Here is a 17198-nt window from a genome sequence, read left to right as displayed (position 1 = left end):
GCTGTTTTTCCTGTAGAGGTAAAAGCTGCCATCTGCCTGGCAACCCCATGTCATCGCTGACTGTAGAAACATGGCTCGTTTTCTACAGTCGACTTTAAACATTTAATTTGAATGAAAATAAACAAACCAAGCATCTATTATTTATTACTGAATGAATCCTATGTTACTACATTTTTAGAATGTTTTTCTGTTAACATTCCAGAAGCTGTATTCTTTCAGATCAAGGGGAAAAGATAATAAATTACAACAATGTTATTTTCAGTTTCTTAGGGACATTCCCAGAACCAGCATGATCAGATTTCAAATAAACCATTTTTTGCTCAAATTTTGAGTTGCACAAAATGTCATCTTTAAATTACTGTGAAATACCAACGTTTTAAACACTAAAAGAATTATCCACATCCTTCCACGTGTTTGACAAATAACTTTTATTTTCTCCATATCATCCTGAGGATTTACAAAGAAACACAAGATCTGCTAATAAAAATATCCAGAGGTGCATGTGTGAATAAAAACATCTGCCACAGCATGCTGTCACTACTCTCACACAGAGGAATCTTCAGCCAGCAGCGGCTCAACGTAGAAATGAGGTGGTGTGTTTAAACCCATTTAAGGCACTTCTGTGCAGACAGTGGTGGGATGAAGCTGTTTTTAATGAAATTTATTACACAAAGGAAAGTTTATAAAGTACCTGCTGGCACGGTCTCATGTTCATGTAGGCACAGCTCAGAGGTCTCAATCCCTGCAACAAGTTTCTTTTAGGCATCTCCACCCTGTCAATCAAACAGGGATAAACATACAGTAAAAACAGCCAATATATTGTTTTATCCCTTCAGTAAGCACTATGTACTATTTTTTTAAATAAATATTCTTTGCTATTATAATTTTTTGTTTTATATTGTCCTGAAGGTCTCAAAATTCCACACTAAACCATTTTTCTTTCTTTAAAGAGCTCAAAGACAAGCAAGCAATTCAATTTATTTATTAAGCATGACATTCACTCATGTTGGATCATCTTTCCCATGTTTCTGTGGGTCACTTTGATGGAATACAAGGCACAACTCTAAGGCAAGATGATGGTTAGCATTCTCTTCTATAAAAACGTGTCAAAACTGATGTTCCTCAGTGTAATCCCTTTTGGTTCTGAGATAACTCATGTCAAATTTTGCACAGTTTGACATGAGCACAGTTCAGTTTACCAGCCTGTGTAAACAGGGTTAAAACAAACTTCTGTAACAAAAGAAGCTTTTAAGATTATTTAAAATGTGACTGGAAAACACTATAATTCTAGCAAACACTGTTAGACATTCAAGCAACAACACTGAGTGGGTTTCAGCTTTTTGCATCATTAGTTTCAGAGACTTATGTCACAGGAAGCTTACTTCTGTCGTCCTTACTTGCATCAGAAGATTCCTGCGACCTCTCAGAACAGCTGGGTTTACCCTGAAATACTCTGCTCTCATCACCATTACAGAGGTAGAACGTTAGCATGTTCAACAGACACCAGCTAGGATAAAATACAACCAGCTCAAATAAAAAGGTCCATGTTTAAAAAAACCTCTAAACATGCGAGATAAAAGCATAAAATAAGCTCTTTAAAGGCTTCACTTAGGCTTGCAGGAACAGTTGTAACACCAAAGGTGAGAGCAGCTTCAAAGCTGTGAGAAATCAGCACTTTCCACAGCCTGACTCGTGGAGAGGTAGTAAGGAATGGCGCTGCATCACCTTAGAGGCATATAGGAGGAACATGGTACCTTGTGTGATGTATAAAGCAGCTCAGTGGATCTATCACAGTGATCAACTGTTCTCACACAACAGATCTAGAGCTGGGTACAGAGAAACCCCAACTCTGCCAGGCAGAAGGCCAATGCCAATGTTTTCTTTGTAAATAGTTCTAAAATGCTTATTTCAATGCTGATGATCGCCACGTGTATCAAAAGAAATCTCACATTACATCATGTTCTGCCCAAACATCTACCCTGCATCGCAGTAAAATGCTGGACACCTGACAAGATCAGGCATCTCAGGGAGGAAATCACCAGTTCAAACACATTCAGACCTCTCTGGTTTTATCCTAGACCCCACAACACTGCTGCTGGGACAGGACAGGTCATAAAGTCCTTCTATCCAAAAGCTAACAGGGCGACCCTCTGTTTGGGGCGCCATGAAAACAGAAAACTGTCAGAAGAAAAAAAAAATAAAAATAGTACAAATGAGTAGGCACTTTTATTTTTTCTAACAGTGCATCCCTGTAATAATTGGGTTAAAATAAACCATTCATTTTAGCAGGTTCTTTCTGCTCCAGAGAGTTTGTATGAAGTGGGTTTGTGGAGGAGCTCCATCAGGGTACCAGACATCATCAGAATGAGGATAACTGTTGGGGCAGGAGGCTTTGGGTGAGGCTGGACTGAGGGCTCACACAGGCACTGCTAGTCACACTAGATCCAGGACTCTGGGAGCCAGGCAGACTGGAGATGGATGCTGATTCTGGGTCTGAACATTCCTCATCAGAGGCATTGCGGTGGGAGCAGTGCTGGTGGCTGACTACCACGCTGGAGGACAACAGATAAACACAGATGTCAGGTATGTCTGCATGTCAAAGAGTATTAGAGTAACTTTTACTAATAATCTCTGTTCAACTAACATGGATCTGTCAGGCTACATCATTTAAATTATTTGCTCGTTTGTTCAAGATGAAACTTGGTAAATATTTGCTGATTTTACCAAGAGAAGCTGTCATGTCACAAAGCAAATATGTCAATGCTTCCACAGCCTGACTGTGCAGGGTCAGGCTGCTGCACGTCAAATTCCACCTGCTTCTTTTTATTTAGTTGATATGAACATTAAAAGCAGGGTCCAGTTACACCTAATATTGTTGACAGGTTCTAAAATGTATTTATGTACTATATATGTATTACATGAGGGCAAACCACCAACACCCAAGCCTGTGAAGTGTGAGGTGCAGAAGCCTCACCTATATACAGTACAAACCAAAGGTTTGGACACACCTTCTCATTCAAAGAGTTTTCTTTATTTTCATGAGTATGAATATTGTAGATTCACACTGAAGGCATCAAAACTATGAATCAACACATGTGGAATTATATACTGAACAAAAAAGTGTGAAACAACTGAAAATACATCTTATATTCTAGGTTCTTCAAAGTATCCACCTTTTGCTTTGATTACTGCTCCGCACACTCTTGGCATTCTGTTGATGAGCTTCAAGAGGTAGTCACCTGAAATGGTTTTCCAACAGTCTTGAAGGAGTTCCCAGAGATGGTTAGCACTTGTTGGCCCTTTTGCCTTCTCTCTGCGGTCCAGCTCACCCCAAAGCATCTTGATTGGATTCAGGTCCGGTAACTGTGGAGGCCAGGTCATCTGACGCAGCACCCCATCACTCTCCTTCTTGGTCAAATAGCCCTTACACAGCCTGGAGGTGTGTTTGGGATCATTCTCCTGTTGAAAAATAAATGATGGTCCAACTAAACGCAAACCGGATGGAACAGCATGCCGCTGCAAGATGCTGTGGTAGCCATGCTGGTTCAGTATACCTTCAATTTTGAATAAATCCCCAACAGTGTCACCAGCAAAGCACCCCCACACCATCACACCTCCTCCTCCATGCTTCACGGTGGGAACCAGGCATGTAGAGTCCATCTGTTTACCACTTCTGCGCCGCACAAAAACACGGTGGTTGGAACCAAAGATCTCAAACTACGACTCATCAGACCAAAGCACAGATTTCCACTGGTCTAATGTCCATTCCTTGTGTTGTTTAGCCCAAACAAGTCTCTTCTGCTTGTTGCCTGTCCTCAGCAGTGGTGTCCTAGCAGCTATTTTACCATGAAGGCTTGATTCACACAGTCTCCTCTTAACAGTTGTTCTAGAGATGTGTCTGCTGCTAGAACTCTGTGTGGCATTGACCTGTTCTCTAATCTGAGCTGCTGTTAACCTGCGATTTCTGAGGCTGGTGACTCGGATTAACTTATCGTCCGCAGCAGAGGTGACTCTTGGTCTTCCTTTCCCGGGGCGGTCCTCATGTCAGTTTCTTTGTAGTGCTTGATGGTTTTTGCGACTGCACTTGGGGACACTTTCAAAGTTTTCCCAATTGTTCAGACTGACTGACCTTCATTTCTTGGAGTAATAATGGCCACTCGTTTTTCTTTACTTAGCTGCTTTTTTCTTGCCATAATACAAATTCTAACAGTCTATTCAGTAGGACTATCAGCTGTGTACCGTATCTGCCTCCTGCACAACCAAACTGATGGTCCCAACCCCATTTATAAGGCTTGAAATCCCACTTATTAAACCTGACAGGGCACACCTGTGAAGTGAAAACCATTTCAGGTGACTACCTCTTGAAGCTCATCAACAGAATGCCAAGAGTGTGCGGAGCAGTAATCAAAGCAAAAGGTGGCTACTTTGAAGAACCTAGAATATAAGACATATTTTCAGTTGTTCCACATTTTTTGTTCAGTATATAATTTCACATGTGTTAATTCATAGTTTTGATGCCTTCAGTGTGAAGCTACAATATTCATAGTCATGAAAATAAAGAAAACTCTTTGAATGAAAAGGTGTGTCAAAACTTTTGGTCTGTACTGTAGATTATCAGGTAGGTTAAATGTTATTTAAATTAACAAAGGCAACACTGCAGAAATTAAAATGGCAACTACCTGTCAGCTACAGATTCAACTTCATCTTAATAAATTTGAATACAGTATCATCGAAACTTGTTACATTCATTAATATTATATGGGTTCATTACACACAGAAGGACATACAGGGGTTGGACAATGAAACTGAAACACCTGGTATTAGACCACAATAATTTATTAGTATGGAGTAGGGCCTCCTTTTGTGGCCAATACAGCGTCAATTCGTCTTGGGACTGACATATACAAGTCCTGCACAGTGGTCAGAGGGATTTTAAGCCATTCTTCTTGCAGGATAGTGGCCAGGTCACTACGTAATACTGGTGGAGGAAAACGTTTCCTGACTCGCCTAGATCTGGTGAGTGTGCAGGCCATGGGAGATGTTCAACTTCACTTTCATGTTCATCAAACCAATCTTTCACCAGTCTTGTTGTGTGTATTGGTGCATTGTCATCCTGATACACGGCACCGCCTTCAGGATACGATGTTTGAACCATTGGATGCACATGGTCCTCAAGAATGGTTCGGTAGTCCTTGGCAGTGACGTGCCCATCTAGCACAAGTATTTGGCCAAGGGAATGCCATGATATGGTAGCCCAATCCATCACTGATGCACCCCCATGCTTCACTCTGGGCATGCAACAGTCTGGGTGGTACGCTTCTTTGGGGCTTCTCCACACCGTAACTCTCCCGGATGTGGGGAAAACAGTAAAGGTGGACTCATCAGAGAACAATACATGTTTCACATTGTCCACATCCCAAGATTTGCACTCCTTGCACCATTGAAACCAATGTTTGGCATTGGCATGAGTGACCAAAGGTTTGGCTATAGCAGCCCGGCCGTGTATATTGACTGTGTGGAGCTCCTGACGGACAGTTCTGGTGGAAACAGGAGAGTTGAGGTGCACATTTAATTCAGCCATGATTTGGGCAGCCGTGGTTTTATGTTATTTTGGATACAATTCGGGTTAGCACCCGAACATCCCTTTCAGACAGCTTCCTCTTGCGTCCACAGTTAATCCTGGTTCGTCCTTCTTGGTGGTATGCTGACATTACCCTGGATACCGTGGCTCTAGAAACATCACAAAGACTTGCTGTCTTGGTCACAGATGCGCCAGCAAGACATGCACTAATAATTTGTCCTCTTATGAACTCTGGTATGTTATCCATAATGTTGTGTGCATTTCAATATTTTGAGCAAAACGGTGCTCTTATCCTGCTAATTGAACCTTCACACTCTGCTCTTACTGGTGCAATGTGCAATCAATGAAGACTGGCTACCAGGCTGGTCCAATTTAGCTATGAAACCTCCCACACTAAAATGACAGGTGTTTCAGTTTTATTGTCCAACCCCTGTATGTCAAGCATTCATTTTACAAATTGTGGCCACAAAAGTGCTAGAGAAGCCAGCTGTTTTCCAAGTGTTGTATACAGACACATTAATGGAAAGTTGAGCGTAAGCAAAAAGTGCAGTAGAAAATGGTGTTTGTGCAACTTCAATTACTGCTGCCTTAAGAGAAAGGTGAGATGCACCTCTGTGGGACTCTAGAGGGCACATAATCAGCCTCAATGAATGTGGGAAACATTTCCACATTCCACATCTCCATTTTGAAACTGCCTAAGGTTAAATGGACCGATCAGTCAGCCAATAACTGAAATCAGACCGTTTTCCAGCACTAATAGATCATATGTCAGTGTTATTATTGCACTACTCATATTTTTCACAACTCCGGTTTTATGTGACACTAGATGGGCTTCGTTCCTCGGACTGGTGTTAACTGTCTACAACACAAAGGGAAGGGCATTTACAGCATGTCATGTATTTACCTGGATCTGGATGGACTCAGTACTCCTGGCCTCTGGGCTGCAGTTCTTGACATGTAGCTACACTTGGACCACTACAGAGATAACAAGAGACAGCGACAGGCATTCGACAGTTAGGTTTCTTCCCTCCTTAGTTTCTGTGTATTTGCTCTGTTCTGATACCGTAGCACTATTCAAAAGATGAAGTGGTTTCATTCAACAGGGCAATAAAAGATAATGCAGCACTGAAGAAGCATGTAGACCCACAGCTCAATCTCTGTGCCGACACACAGACCTCACTGTGAGCTGGTGGGACTGACTCACTGCGCCTTCTAAAGCCAAAGCTGCCGTCGCACACCAACAAATAAAATAACAACATGGTTCCAAGAATTGCTTTTTTCTTTCATTCAAGCATGGAGACAGAAGAAAGTTGAAAGGCTGGTATGCTGGTCTGAACAGGATATAAAAACAAAACTGTGTGCGAACAAGGTGAAAACACAAAGGGAAGTTTAAAGATGATCACGGTATTAACAGAGTTGCATTGATCGGAGATATTGTGGCTGATATGTGTAAAGCTCCGACCTGCTGGAACCAGTTTTAACCTGTTCTGATTCTTCCTAAAAACAAACTATAAATAACTGTAAAACATTGTTTTTACTTTTACTCCAAACAACAAAATATTTCTAAAATAAAAAGATTTTCTCAAAAACTGCCCATCTTTACTGAGTCGTCTCTCCGTGCATAAGTGAGAATCTGCCTATAGAGTGAGATACTTCAGGTTATGGGACCGAGGCGTTTATCCATTAAACACAACTAACAAATTTTGACAGGATATACAGCATCCTTATTAAGCCTCAAAATCAATAGCTAGTTTGTTCTGTTAGCACCATAAGGTCTTGGTGTGACCCAGCCAGAGTCCGGACATGGATCTGACAGAGAACCTGTGGAGGGAGCGAAAGATTAGGGTAATGGCAAAAAGGCCTTTCAACCTCAAAGCTCATCAGAGATGAGCCAAATATAAGAGATTTATAAATGTACAAATAATTATTGAAATGTTAGTCTGCTGACATTTCCTAAACCAGCAGAAAGAGGCTGAAGGATCAAAACGATAAAACAGAGAAAATGTACTGTAATAACTTCAGCTTCTATTACTTAATGAAGTCTCACTACTTTTATAAGAGGGAGTGAATTTATTTTTAATCACCTTTCTCATAAGGAAAACAACTGGATCTCCTTCCCTAAGTAACAACTTCTATACCAAAGAGTTTCTTTGTCAGTCTGCTTTGTTTACGCTCACTGATTGTTTACTTTCCGACCGGACGATCACTGAGTAAATGGCTCTTAATCCATTTTATTTCTACTGAGTATCAAATCCTTGTGATGTATTCATGTTTGATTTCCATCTTTATGAAAATCAGGACATAAAAGTTGCTTTCTTGATGACATAACCCAAATCTGACGTGATGATCCCTGTGATGGACGGCCTAATAGCTTCTCACCGTGTGGGCTGGGTCGCTGGTTCCCAGATGGATTCCCTTCTGACAGAGGGCTGTCAGGTAACTGATACCTGCATATAACACAAAACATGCCAAGTTACATCTGTAAGCAGTTTCAGGGCTTTTAAGAAACATTTTCCATGCATCTACTCTAGTTATTCTATATAGATTAATAAAATGCTCACTGTGTCTGGGTTCTATTTCATCCCTACTGACCGCCAGAGGACGGTGCTTAAAGCACTGAATGTTCCCTTCGAGTAATTATACCAACAGAGTCACACCTGTGACACACCGGATGACCACAGAGGCTATATATGCATTCGTCATCTGAGGCTCTGTTCCTACAGAATCGTCTCGCGGAAGCAACGATTCTGAGTGACAGAGAATCTCTGGCGGTCATCCGGGATTCATAGAACCGTAGTTACATACGTAACTTTCAATTTTATTCTTATTACTTAGAGAATTACTAAAAATATATTTCAGGATTTCTCCTGTAGTACCAGAGATGCAGCTCAAACAGTTTTGTCATCTAATTTTTCTTCTTTCTGCTGGAAAATCTAAACGTTCTTCCAAACAAACAGGAAGCAGTAAGAACTAATTTTGTTTGGGGACTCACATTTTGTCCGGTCATTCCAGTACTTCTGATCCCACTGATCCAGCAGGATGTTGAGGTATCTGGGACACTCGAAGAAGCGAAGGTAGCGTGATGATGATTGTGATGGGAAAACGCGCTGGAATTCTCCTTGACGATTCAGTTCGTTTTCGCTCTCTGCCAGAACACGGACGTCCTCTGGGGTCAAAATATCCAAGACCGATGATAGAAAGTCCTTCATGATGCAGGTGCAGAGAGACAAATCAGAAACTTAGTTTTCTCCTAAATTATTCCCTGAGGAGAAACGAAGTAGCAAAAACTTTGCTTTGCTTGACATGGAGGGATTTTTTTGGAGAATAAATATAAAAAGTAGCAACGTTAGGAATGGAGTTTCTTTTAATAAAAGCACATATTGAATGTAGATTATGGTATATAAGCTGTAGACTCACATTGCTGTAGCAGAGCTGTGTGCATGTGTTTGTTTACCTGGTCGGCATAACGCTGAGCAAGGTAAAAGGCTCGCTTTACTTTCTCATCAGCAGTCAGTTCAGGTTTGGTCCTCTCTTTGTTCCCTCCATACAGACTACAGACAGAGGCACTAATTTGAATCCAAGTTTTCACAGACTTGCTTAAAAATAAAAAATGGTAAGAGAGACCTTGTTCCCTTGTTTCAGCTGGAACACAGAATCCCATCAGTAGAAAATTAGGTGTAGGACCTCCTCCTTACCTGCTGTTGGAGCTTGAGGTACTACTGCTGGAGGAGACCACTTCTACTTTCGGAGGAATCCTGAAGCCGGCCAGGTTCAGGAGGTCTCTGATCATCTGCCCTTTAATGGAAACGTCCAGCGCCGAGTTGGAGTGGAGGCTGAACAGAAGAAAGCAGTGTCACAGATGTTCTTCAAAAGCCTTACTTGTGATGACAGGTGCATCCATCTGTGGGTCACCTTGGTGATATATTGACCTCCAGGATCCAGGGTTTAAGGTTCTCGTCCAGCATGATGTCAAAGCCAAACAGCTCGTGGCAGCTGTAAGGTGTTTTCACATGCATCTTCAGCAGGTTGTTCACATAAGGCTCAGAGCTGAGAAACAAACACAGAAATGTTTCAGCAACACAGTGAGAGACAGCTACAGATATTCACATTCCTAACTCTGACTCTGATTCCTGAAACCAAAGCAGCACAGACCTTAACAGCGATGTTAGGACAGGGCTCTGCTGATGTTTGTAGCATTATGAAAGCTGAAGCACCTCTTAAGCTCCACCTAAACCTGACCAACGCTCCATTTCATTAAGACGTTTTTGTAAATGTCTAGAGTGGACAGAACCAAACCCAACTGATTGATAGGCACATCTAATAATATCACACATCCCACTGACAAGAAGTATTAGTCACCATCACCTCTAATTTGGAAACAACCTTAGATTGTCATGCTGTGTGTGTTGAAGGACTCGGTGGGAAGACTCAACACTTTGTGGATTTGATCAGGTATAAGAAATTATGCCCAGGTGTATGGTTTATGAAACATGGGAACAATTTCTTTCTCAACATTCTGTCTGCACACAATAATTAGAACAATACTAATTCATTTTATGAGCCCAATTATGCAGGAGTTCTATCAAAACAGAGAGTGTGTATGCTAACGCTAGCCTAGGACTCCTCCAGAGAAAACCATGGTCAGCAGGAGTGAAAGATCAGTTAATTCCAGACCGTAGTTGTTGCTAAGAAAAGAAAAAGTTGCTGTTCAGAAAAACAGACACAGAAAAGTCCTACAGTCTCATTGGTGGAGGAGTTCATTTAGATCCAATAAAGTTTTGTTTTACTGCAATTTAAAACTGAGGGTTTAAGTACAGCATATGCATGACACTAGTTTAATAAAGCAGTAGACTATGAATTAGTATCTGGTCCCAGTATATGGGATGGGAATGTAGCAAGGCGTTACACCAGATATCTTGTGGATGTCTACAGATACCATCAGCATCACCACGTTTACACTAAAGATTCTCTCATCACCTTTAAATTGCTTGTGTGGCAGCGTTTTAACAACGCAGCAGACAAAAATACATTGACAGACTGATGGACATGACAAATATTGCTGTACACCGCAGCTGGTTAACCACGCTGATTTGGTTCACAATTTAGCACCAACTGTAGAGAAGATTTCAACAATTTGGACTGCATTTAGTAAAATGCATTTTAAAATCTAGAAGACTTGTATAGGTCAGTCACCAAAAGGAATACACTGACCTGAGATTCTTTAAAATAGTTTCCAGGAGCACTTGTGTTCAAAATAATGACAGGGTGTTAAAAAAAGGGATGCAATGACTAAAATTCTTATATGCCTCCAATTCCATACCTGAAAAATACATCAGACTACCTCTCTGTTGTTTTTCTGTTTTTTATCACAATGTAATTGTAATAATTAGTTAGTTGAGAGTTTGTATGATGCCCACTGCTGTTGTGCCTTTATGTTCATAATGTTGTATAGTTACAGATAAAGTAAAGTAGAAGTCAGCTTAGAGCTGTTGCTGTGTCCCAGCCTCTTTTTTATTGACTATTAGCAACACACTTTTGCATTTGGTTCGGTTATTTGCTCACACCACCTGACCATGTCCAGATCCACTTCATACACTGCGACTGAGGTCAGGTTGGTTCCCTTCACACACACCTGCAGACTCGTCTCACACTAACATAGTAGAACCGGAGGTAGAATCGTGCAGAAAATTGTGCACCCCCCAAGTTCACTATCATCAGTCCAGAAAATGTTGCTCCATTTGTCATTAGGTCGGTCAGCGTTTTCTTCGCCAAATGGTAACCTTTTAATCCTGTCAGTTTTTAAATAATGGGACTTTGTGGGGGCTTCTTGTAGATATTTCATCCTCGTGAAGCTGAATTATCTACAAGAAGCATACGCCTTCTAAATCTAATAGAACTAACAGGTAAGTGTAACCCTTCTTATTTCACCCTATTTGGCCAATTCTGTGAGCCCCATGGAATGGTAGGCTCTGTCGTAATCTTGTCTCATTTTCATAAACCCAATAAAGTGCATTGTTTCATGAACTGAATGTATCGTTACAAACCTGATAAAAGTGTGAAAGAACTAAAAGCTTTGGCAAACAAGTAAAACCACACCAGTGTTGAATTACAACTTCTTTTATCAGGTAATACTTTGAAGCACTGGGTTCGATACCCATATTGAAGCAGAACACAATGATGCAACTTGAAAACCAACATGATGTTGCCAGGTCGGACTGTAACCTGGTCATCATCGCTTAATCTTCGCTGATGCACTTAAAAGGTGGAAAGAGATTTCAATTTACAACATGAAGGCTTTACAGAGTGAACTCTCTGAAGGCCTGTTAGCTGTGCAGGCGCTTATTAACTGTACGAGCAAACTTACGCAATAATAGTTTTGATCACAATGTCTTTAATCTTCTCCCATATCAGGCTGGTGTTTATGCCTTTAGAGCCAAGGTAGTGCCACAAAGCCTTCAAAGCCCTGAAAAGACACAAACAACACAGGTTTGACTTTAACATTCCTAAAGGGAAGAGAAACTGTTTCCTATTGGCTGAATATCAACACTAAGGCTACACAATATCAGCAAAACATGCATCAGGGATAGTGCTGCTAAATATCAGTATTATTTACAATTAACCCATTTTTTTCTCACTCTTCTCCTTCATCACACTGCACCCTTCACAATTACTGAGCTTTAGCATCCTGTGTACTAAAATATATTGTGTGGGGATCAAGGACAGTGAAAATTTATCCAACAGGCCAAATATATTATTGATATACAGACTTGCAATATAACATCCCATCAAAGGTTGCATTCAAGCAGCTCCTTGTAATTGTGGTAATGTGATGACAAATGCAATTTGATATATTGTGAAGCTCCAGTCAACGACATTACACAACACAGAGTCTACATTCAGAAACCTCAGCTCAGATCTCCTGGGTTACCATTTATGTCCATGGCAAGCTTTGTCATCACTGTTTGTCTGGTACTCAGAGTTCTTTTTGTTCACACTGTAGTTGGTCAGGTGCATGAACTTGTTGTTCAGAGTCTTCATGGAAGACGAATACCTACAGAGAAAACAGAACCTCTTCTTTAGCGTGCTCCAGTTCCAGTCCACATTATGTTACAAGATGTTGTTCATTCTCACTTGCAGCTAGCAAAGCGGACCAGCCCATCAGAAAACATGTAAATTCGGAGCGGGTCATAGGATGTCACGTAGACATAAATCCGCAAGTCAAACTTGTTTCCACCAATCAGGTAGGGCTTGTGAAGGTATCTGCAGACAAATAAGCAAGAGACAAATGTTTCCTTACAGAACCTCTGTGACAGCTAGGTAAAACAGTCACTGGATGGGTAAGCTCTGTGTCACTTACTTCTGTACCAGCAATGGTCTCTTACGGGGCAGCTGACTCCATTTGTGGATGACCTGGATCCCTATTCCTCTGGCTGATGCAGGCTGTGAGACAGAAGAAAAAGAACAAGCATGAGTTTCTAACCTGCAAGAAATGGTCCTCCCAGAGCAGTGGACTTCTGAGCACATAGCAAAGCCAAAGACTGCTGAAGACAAAACATCAGGAGCACATATTCATCATTTAAAACAACCTGAAACATTTCCATATGCTAGTTTTCACACCCCTCCTTGAACCGCCACCTTAACGTGGTGGAGGGGTTTGAGTGCTCAAATGATTCTAGAGGCTATGTTGTCTGGGGCCTAAATGCCCCTGGTAGGGTCTCCCATGGCAAACAGGCTCTAGGTGATGGGTCAGACAAAGAGTGGTTCAAGAATCCCTCATGAAGAACAAAATATCGAGGCACGTGACGTCGCCCGGTACGGCGGAGCCGGGGTCCCACCCTGGAGCCAGGCCTGGGGTCGGGACTCGTCGGAGAGCGCCTGGTGGCCGGGTTGCTCCTTGCGGGACCCGGCCGGGCCAAGCCCGAACGAGAGACGCGAGGCCATCCCCCAGTGGGCCCACCACCTGCAGGGGGAACCGTGAGGGACCAGTGCAAAGAGGATTGGGTGGCGGACAAAGGTGGAGACCTCAGCGGCCCGATCCCCGGATGCTTAGGCTGGCTCTAGGGACGTGGAATGTCACCTCGCTGGGGAGGAAGGAGCCTGAGCTTGTGCGGGAGGTCGAGAGATATCGACTAGAAATAGTCGGACTCGCCTCCACGCACAGCGTGGGCTCTGGAACCCATCTCCTTGAGAAGGGTTGGACTCTCTTCTACTCTGGAGTGGCCCACGGGCTTGCTTGTTGCCCCCCAGCTCAGCCGTCTCGTGTTGGGGTTTACCCCAGTGGATGAGAGGGTCGTATCCCTGCGCCTTCGGGTTGGGGAGAGGTCTCTGACTATCATTTCAGCCTACGGGCCGAGTGGTAGTGCAGAGTACCCGGCCTTCTTGGCGTCCCTGTCGGGGGTGCTGGATAGTGCCCCTCCCGGGAACTCCATTATTCTGCTGGGGGACTTCAACGCCCACGTGGGGAACGACAGTGACACCTGGAGAGGCGTGATCGGGGGGAATGGCCTCCCCGATCTGAATTCGAGTGGTGTTTTGTTATTGGACTTCTGTGCTAGTCACGGATTATCCATAACGAACACCATGTTCAAACATAAGGGTGTCCATCAGTGCACTTGGCACCAGGACACCCTAGGCAGGAGGTCGATGATCGACTTTGTTGTCGTATCATCAGACCTTTGGCCGCATGTTTTGGACCATCGGGTGATTAGAGGGGCTGAGCTGTCCACTGATCACCACCTGGTGGTGAGTTGGATCCGCTGGAGGAGGAGAAAGCCGGACAGACTTGGCAGGCCCAAGCGCATAGTGAGGGTCTGCTGGGAACGCCTGGCGGAGCCCTCGGCCAGGGATGTATTCAACTCCCACCTCCGGGAGAGCTTCGACAAGATCCCGGGGGATGTTGGAGACATAGAGTCCGAGTGGACCATGTTCTCCGCATCTATTATCGATGCTGCTGCCCGTAAGGTCTGCGGTGCCTGTCGCGGCGGCAATCCCAGAACCCGGTGGTGGACACCGGCAGTAAGGGATGCTGTCAAGCTGAAGGAGTCCTATCAGCTGTGGTTGGCTTGTGGGACTCCTGAGGTGGCTGACGGGTACCGTGAGGCCAAGCGTGCTGCGGCCCGGGCTGTGGCAGAGGCAAAAACTCGGGCCTGGGAGGAGTTCGGTGAGGCCATGGAGAAGGACTACCGGTTGGCCTCGAAGCGATTCTGGCAAACCGTCCGGCGCCTCAGGAGGGGGAAGCAGTGCTTCGCCAACACTGTTTATAGTGGGGGCGGGAGACTGCTGACCTCGACTGAGGACATTATCGGGCGGTGGAAGGAGTACTTCGAGAATCTCCTCAATCCTGCCATCACGCATTCCGTGGTGGAAACAGAGGCTGGGGACTCGGGGTTGGACTCTTTCATCACCCAGGCTGAAGTCACCAAGGTGGTTAAAAAGCTCCGCGATGGCAAGGCTTCGGGGGTGGATGAGATCCGCCCTGAGTACCTCAAGTCTCTGGATGTTGTAGGGCTGTCATGGTTGACACGCCCTCTTCAACATTGCGTGGAGGTCGGGGACAGTGCCTCTGGACTGGCAGTTGGCCCTGGTGGTCCACCTTCATAAGAAGGGTGTGTTCCAACTACAGGGGGGTATCACACTCCTCAGCCTCCCTGGTAAGGCCTACGCCAGGGTATAGGAGAGGAAAGTCCGGCCGATAGTCGAACCTCGGCATCAGGAGGAGCAGTGTGGTTTTCGTCCCAGCCGTGGAACACTGGACCAGCTCTATACCCTCTACAGTGTACTCGAGGGTTCATGGGAGTTTGCCCAACCGGTTCACATGTGTTTTGTGGACCTGGAGAAAGCATTCAACTGTGTCCCTCGTACTGCCCTGTGGGGGGTGCTCCAGGAGTATGGAATCGGGGGCCCTTTATTAGGGGCCATCCGGTCCCTGCACGAGCGGAGCAGGAGTTTGGTCCGCATTGCCGGCACTAAGTCGGACCTGTTCCCGGTGCATGTTGGACTCCGGCAGGGCTGCCCTCTGTCACCGGTCCTGTTCATAACTTTTATGGACAGGATTTCTAGACGCAGCCAAGGGCCGGAGGGGGTCTGGTTTGGTAATCTGTGGGATACGAACCTGGCCCCTTGTGTCCCCTCTGGAACACAAACCTACTGTTCTAACCACTAGGACACCACTCCCCTTGAGGTTGGAGGGGAGTTCCTGCCTCAAGTGGAGGGGTTTAAGTATCTCGAGGTCTTGTTCACGAGTGAGGGAAGAATGGAACGGGAGATCGACAGACGGATCGGTGCAGCTGCCGCAGTAATGGGGGCACTGTGCCGGTCCGTTGTGGTGAAGAGAGAGCTGAGCCGAAAAGCAAAGCTCTCAATTTACCGGTCGGTCTACGTTCCTACCCTCACCTATGGCCATGAACTTTGGGTCATGACCGAAAGAACGAGATCCCGGATAAAAGCGGCTGAAATGAGCTTCCTCCGTAGGGTGGCCGGGCACTCCCTTAGAGATAGGGTGAGGAGCTCGGCCATCCGGGAGGGGCTCGGAGTAGAGCCGCTGCTCCTCCACATCGAGAGGAGCCAGTTGAGGTGGCTCGGGCATCTATACCGGATGCCTCCTGGACGCCTTCCTCGGGAGGTGTTCCAGGCACGTCCCACCGGGAGGAGGCCCAGGACACGCTGGAGGGACTGTCTCTCGGCTGGCCTGGGAACGCCTTGGGCTCCCCCTGGAGGAACTGGAGGAGGTGTCTGGAGAGAGGGACGTCTGGGCGTCTCTGCTGAGTCTGCTGCCCCCGCGACACGGTCCCGGATAAGCGGAAGACGACGAGTACGAGTTTTCACAGAGACATCTGGGTGCACAAAGTACCCTGAACCTAAGCAGCTGGAATAATATTCCAAAAAATTAATGATAAAATTAATGAAACAATTAATGAAGAAAAAACCAGAACTGCAGCCTCCACTCTGATTCACCCCAAAGGTGTTTAGGAAGGTTGAGGTCTGGACTCTGTGCAGGCCAGTCAGGTTTCTCCACACCAAACTTTATACACCTGCAGCCATGGAAGTGGTTGAAACACCAGGATTTATTGATTTGGTGGTGGGACATACAGGGGTTGGACAATGAAACTGAAACACCTGGTTTTAGACCACAATAATTTATTAGTATGGTGTAGAGCCTCTTTTTGCGGCCAATACAGCATTAATCCGTCTTGGGAATGACATATACAGGTCCTTCTCAAAATATTAGCATATTGTGATAAAGTTCATTATTTTCCATAATGTAATGATGAAAATGTAACATTCATATATTTTAGATTCATTGCACACTAACTGAAATATTTCAGGTCTTTTATTGTCTTAATACGGATGATTGTGGCATACAGCTCATGAAAACCCAAAATTCCTATCTCACAAAATTAGCATATTTCATCCGACCAATAAAAGAAAAGTGTTTTTAATACAAAAAACGTCAACCTTCAAATAATCATGTACAGTTATGCACTCAATACTTGGTCGGGAATCCTTTGGCAGAAATGACTGCTTCAATGCGGCGTGGCATGGAGGCAATCAGCCTGTGGCACTGCTGAGGTCTTATGGAGGCCCAGGATGCTTCGATAGCGGCCTTTAGCTCATCCAG

General features: G+C 44.4%; 1 protein-coding gene across 3 annotated transcripts in view; it reads right to left on the bottom strand.

Annotated features, from left to right (window-relative positions):
- Positions 1–404: 404 nt before the first annotated feature.
- The window catches only part of ttll4 (tubulin tyrosine ligase-like family, member 4), a 32566-nt gene continuing 15772 nt past the window's right edge, over positions 405–17198 (bottom strand). For all 3 annotated transcript variants that reach the window (XM_047370494.1, XM_047370493.1, XM_047370495.1), the window contains 11 exons: positions 12939–13021; positions 12713–12841; positions 12510–12632; positions 11946–12044; positions 9494–9628; positions 9277–9414; positions 9036–9132; positions 8574–8784; positions 7961–8028; positions 6486–6556; positions 405–2552 (listed from right to left, as the gene is read on the bottom strand). In XM_047370494.1, coding sequence (XP_047226450.1) covers positions 2360–2552; positions 6486–6556; positions 7961–8028; positions 8574–8784; positions 9036–9132; positions 9277–9414; positions 9494–9628; positions 11946–12044; positions 12510–12632; positions 12713–12841; positions 12939–13021 — 1347 coding nt within the window. In that variant the 3' untranslated portion in view covers positions 405–2359. The remainder of the gene's footprint in view (positions 2553–6485; positions 6557–7960; positions 8029–8573; positions 8785–9035; positions 9133–9276; positions 9415–9493; positions 9629–11945; positions 12045–12509; positions 12633–12712; positions 12842–12938; positions 13022–17198) is intronic.

Source organism: Girardinichthys multiradiatus, chromosome 7 (genome assembly GCF_021462225.1).
Source record: "Girardinichthys multiradiatus isolate DD_20200921_A chromosome 7, DD_fGirMul_XY1, whole genome shotgun sequence".
Taxonomy (NCBI): domain Eukaryota; kingdom Metazoa; phylum Chordata; class Actinopteri; order Cyprinodontiformes; family Goodeidae; genus Girardinichthys; species Girardinichthys multiradiatus.
Note: the sequence above shows the minus strand (reverse complement) of the source record. Positions and strands in the feature narration are given on the sequence as shown.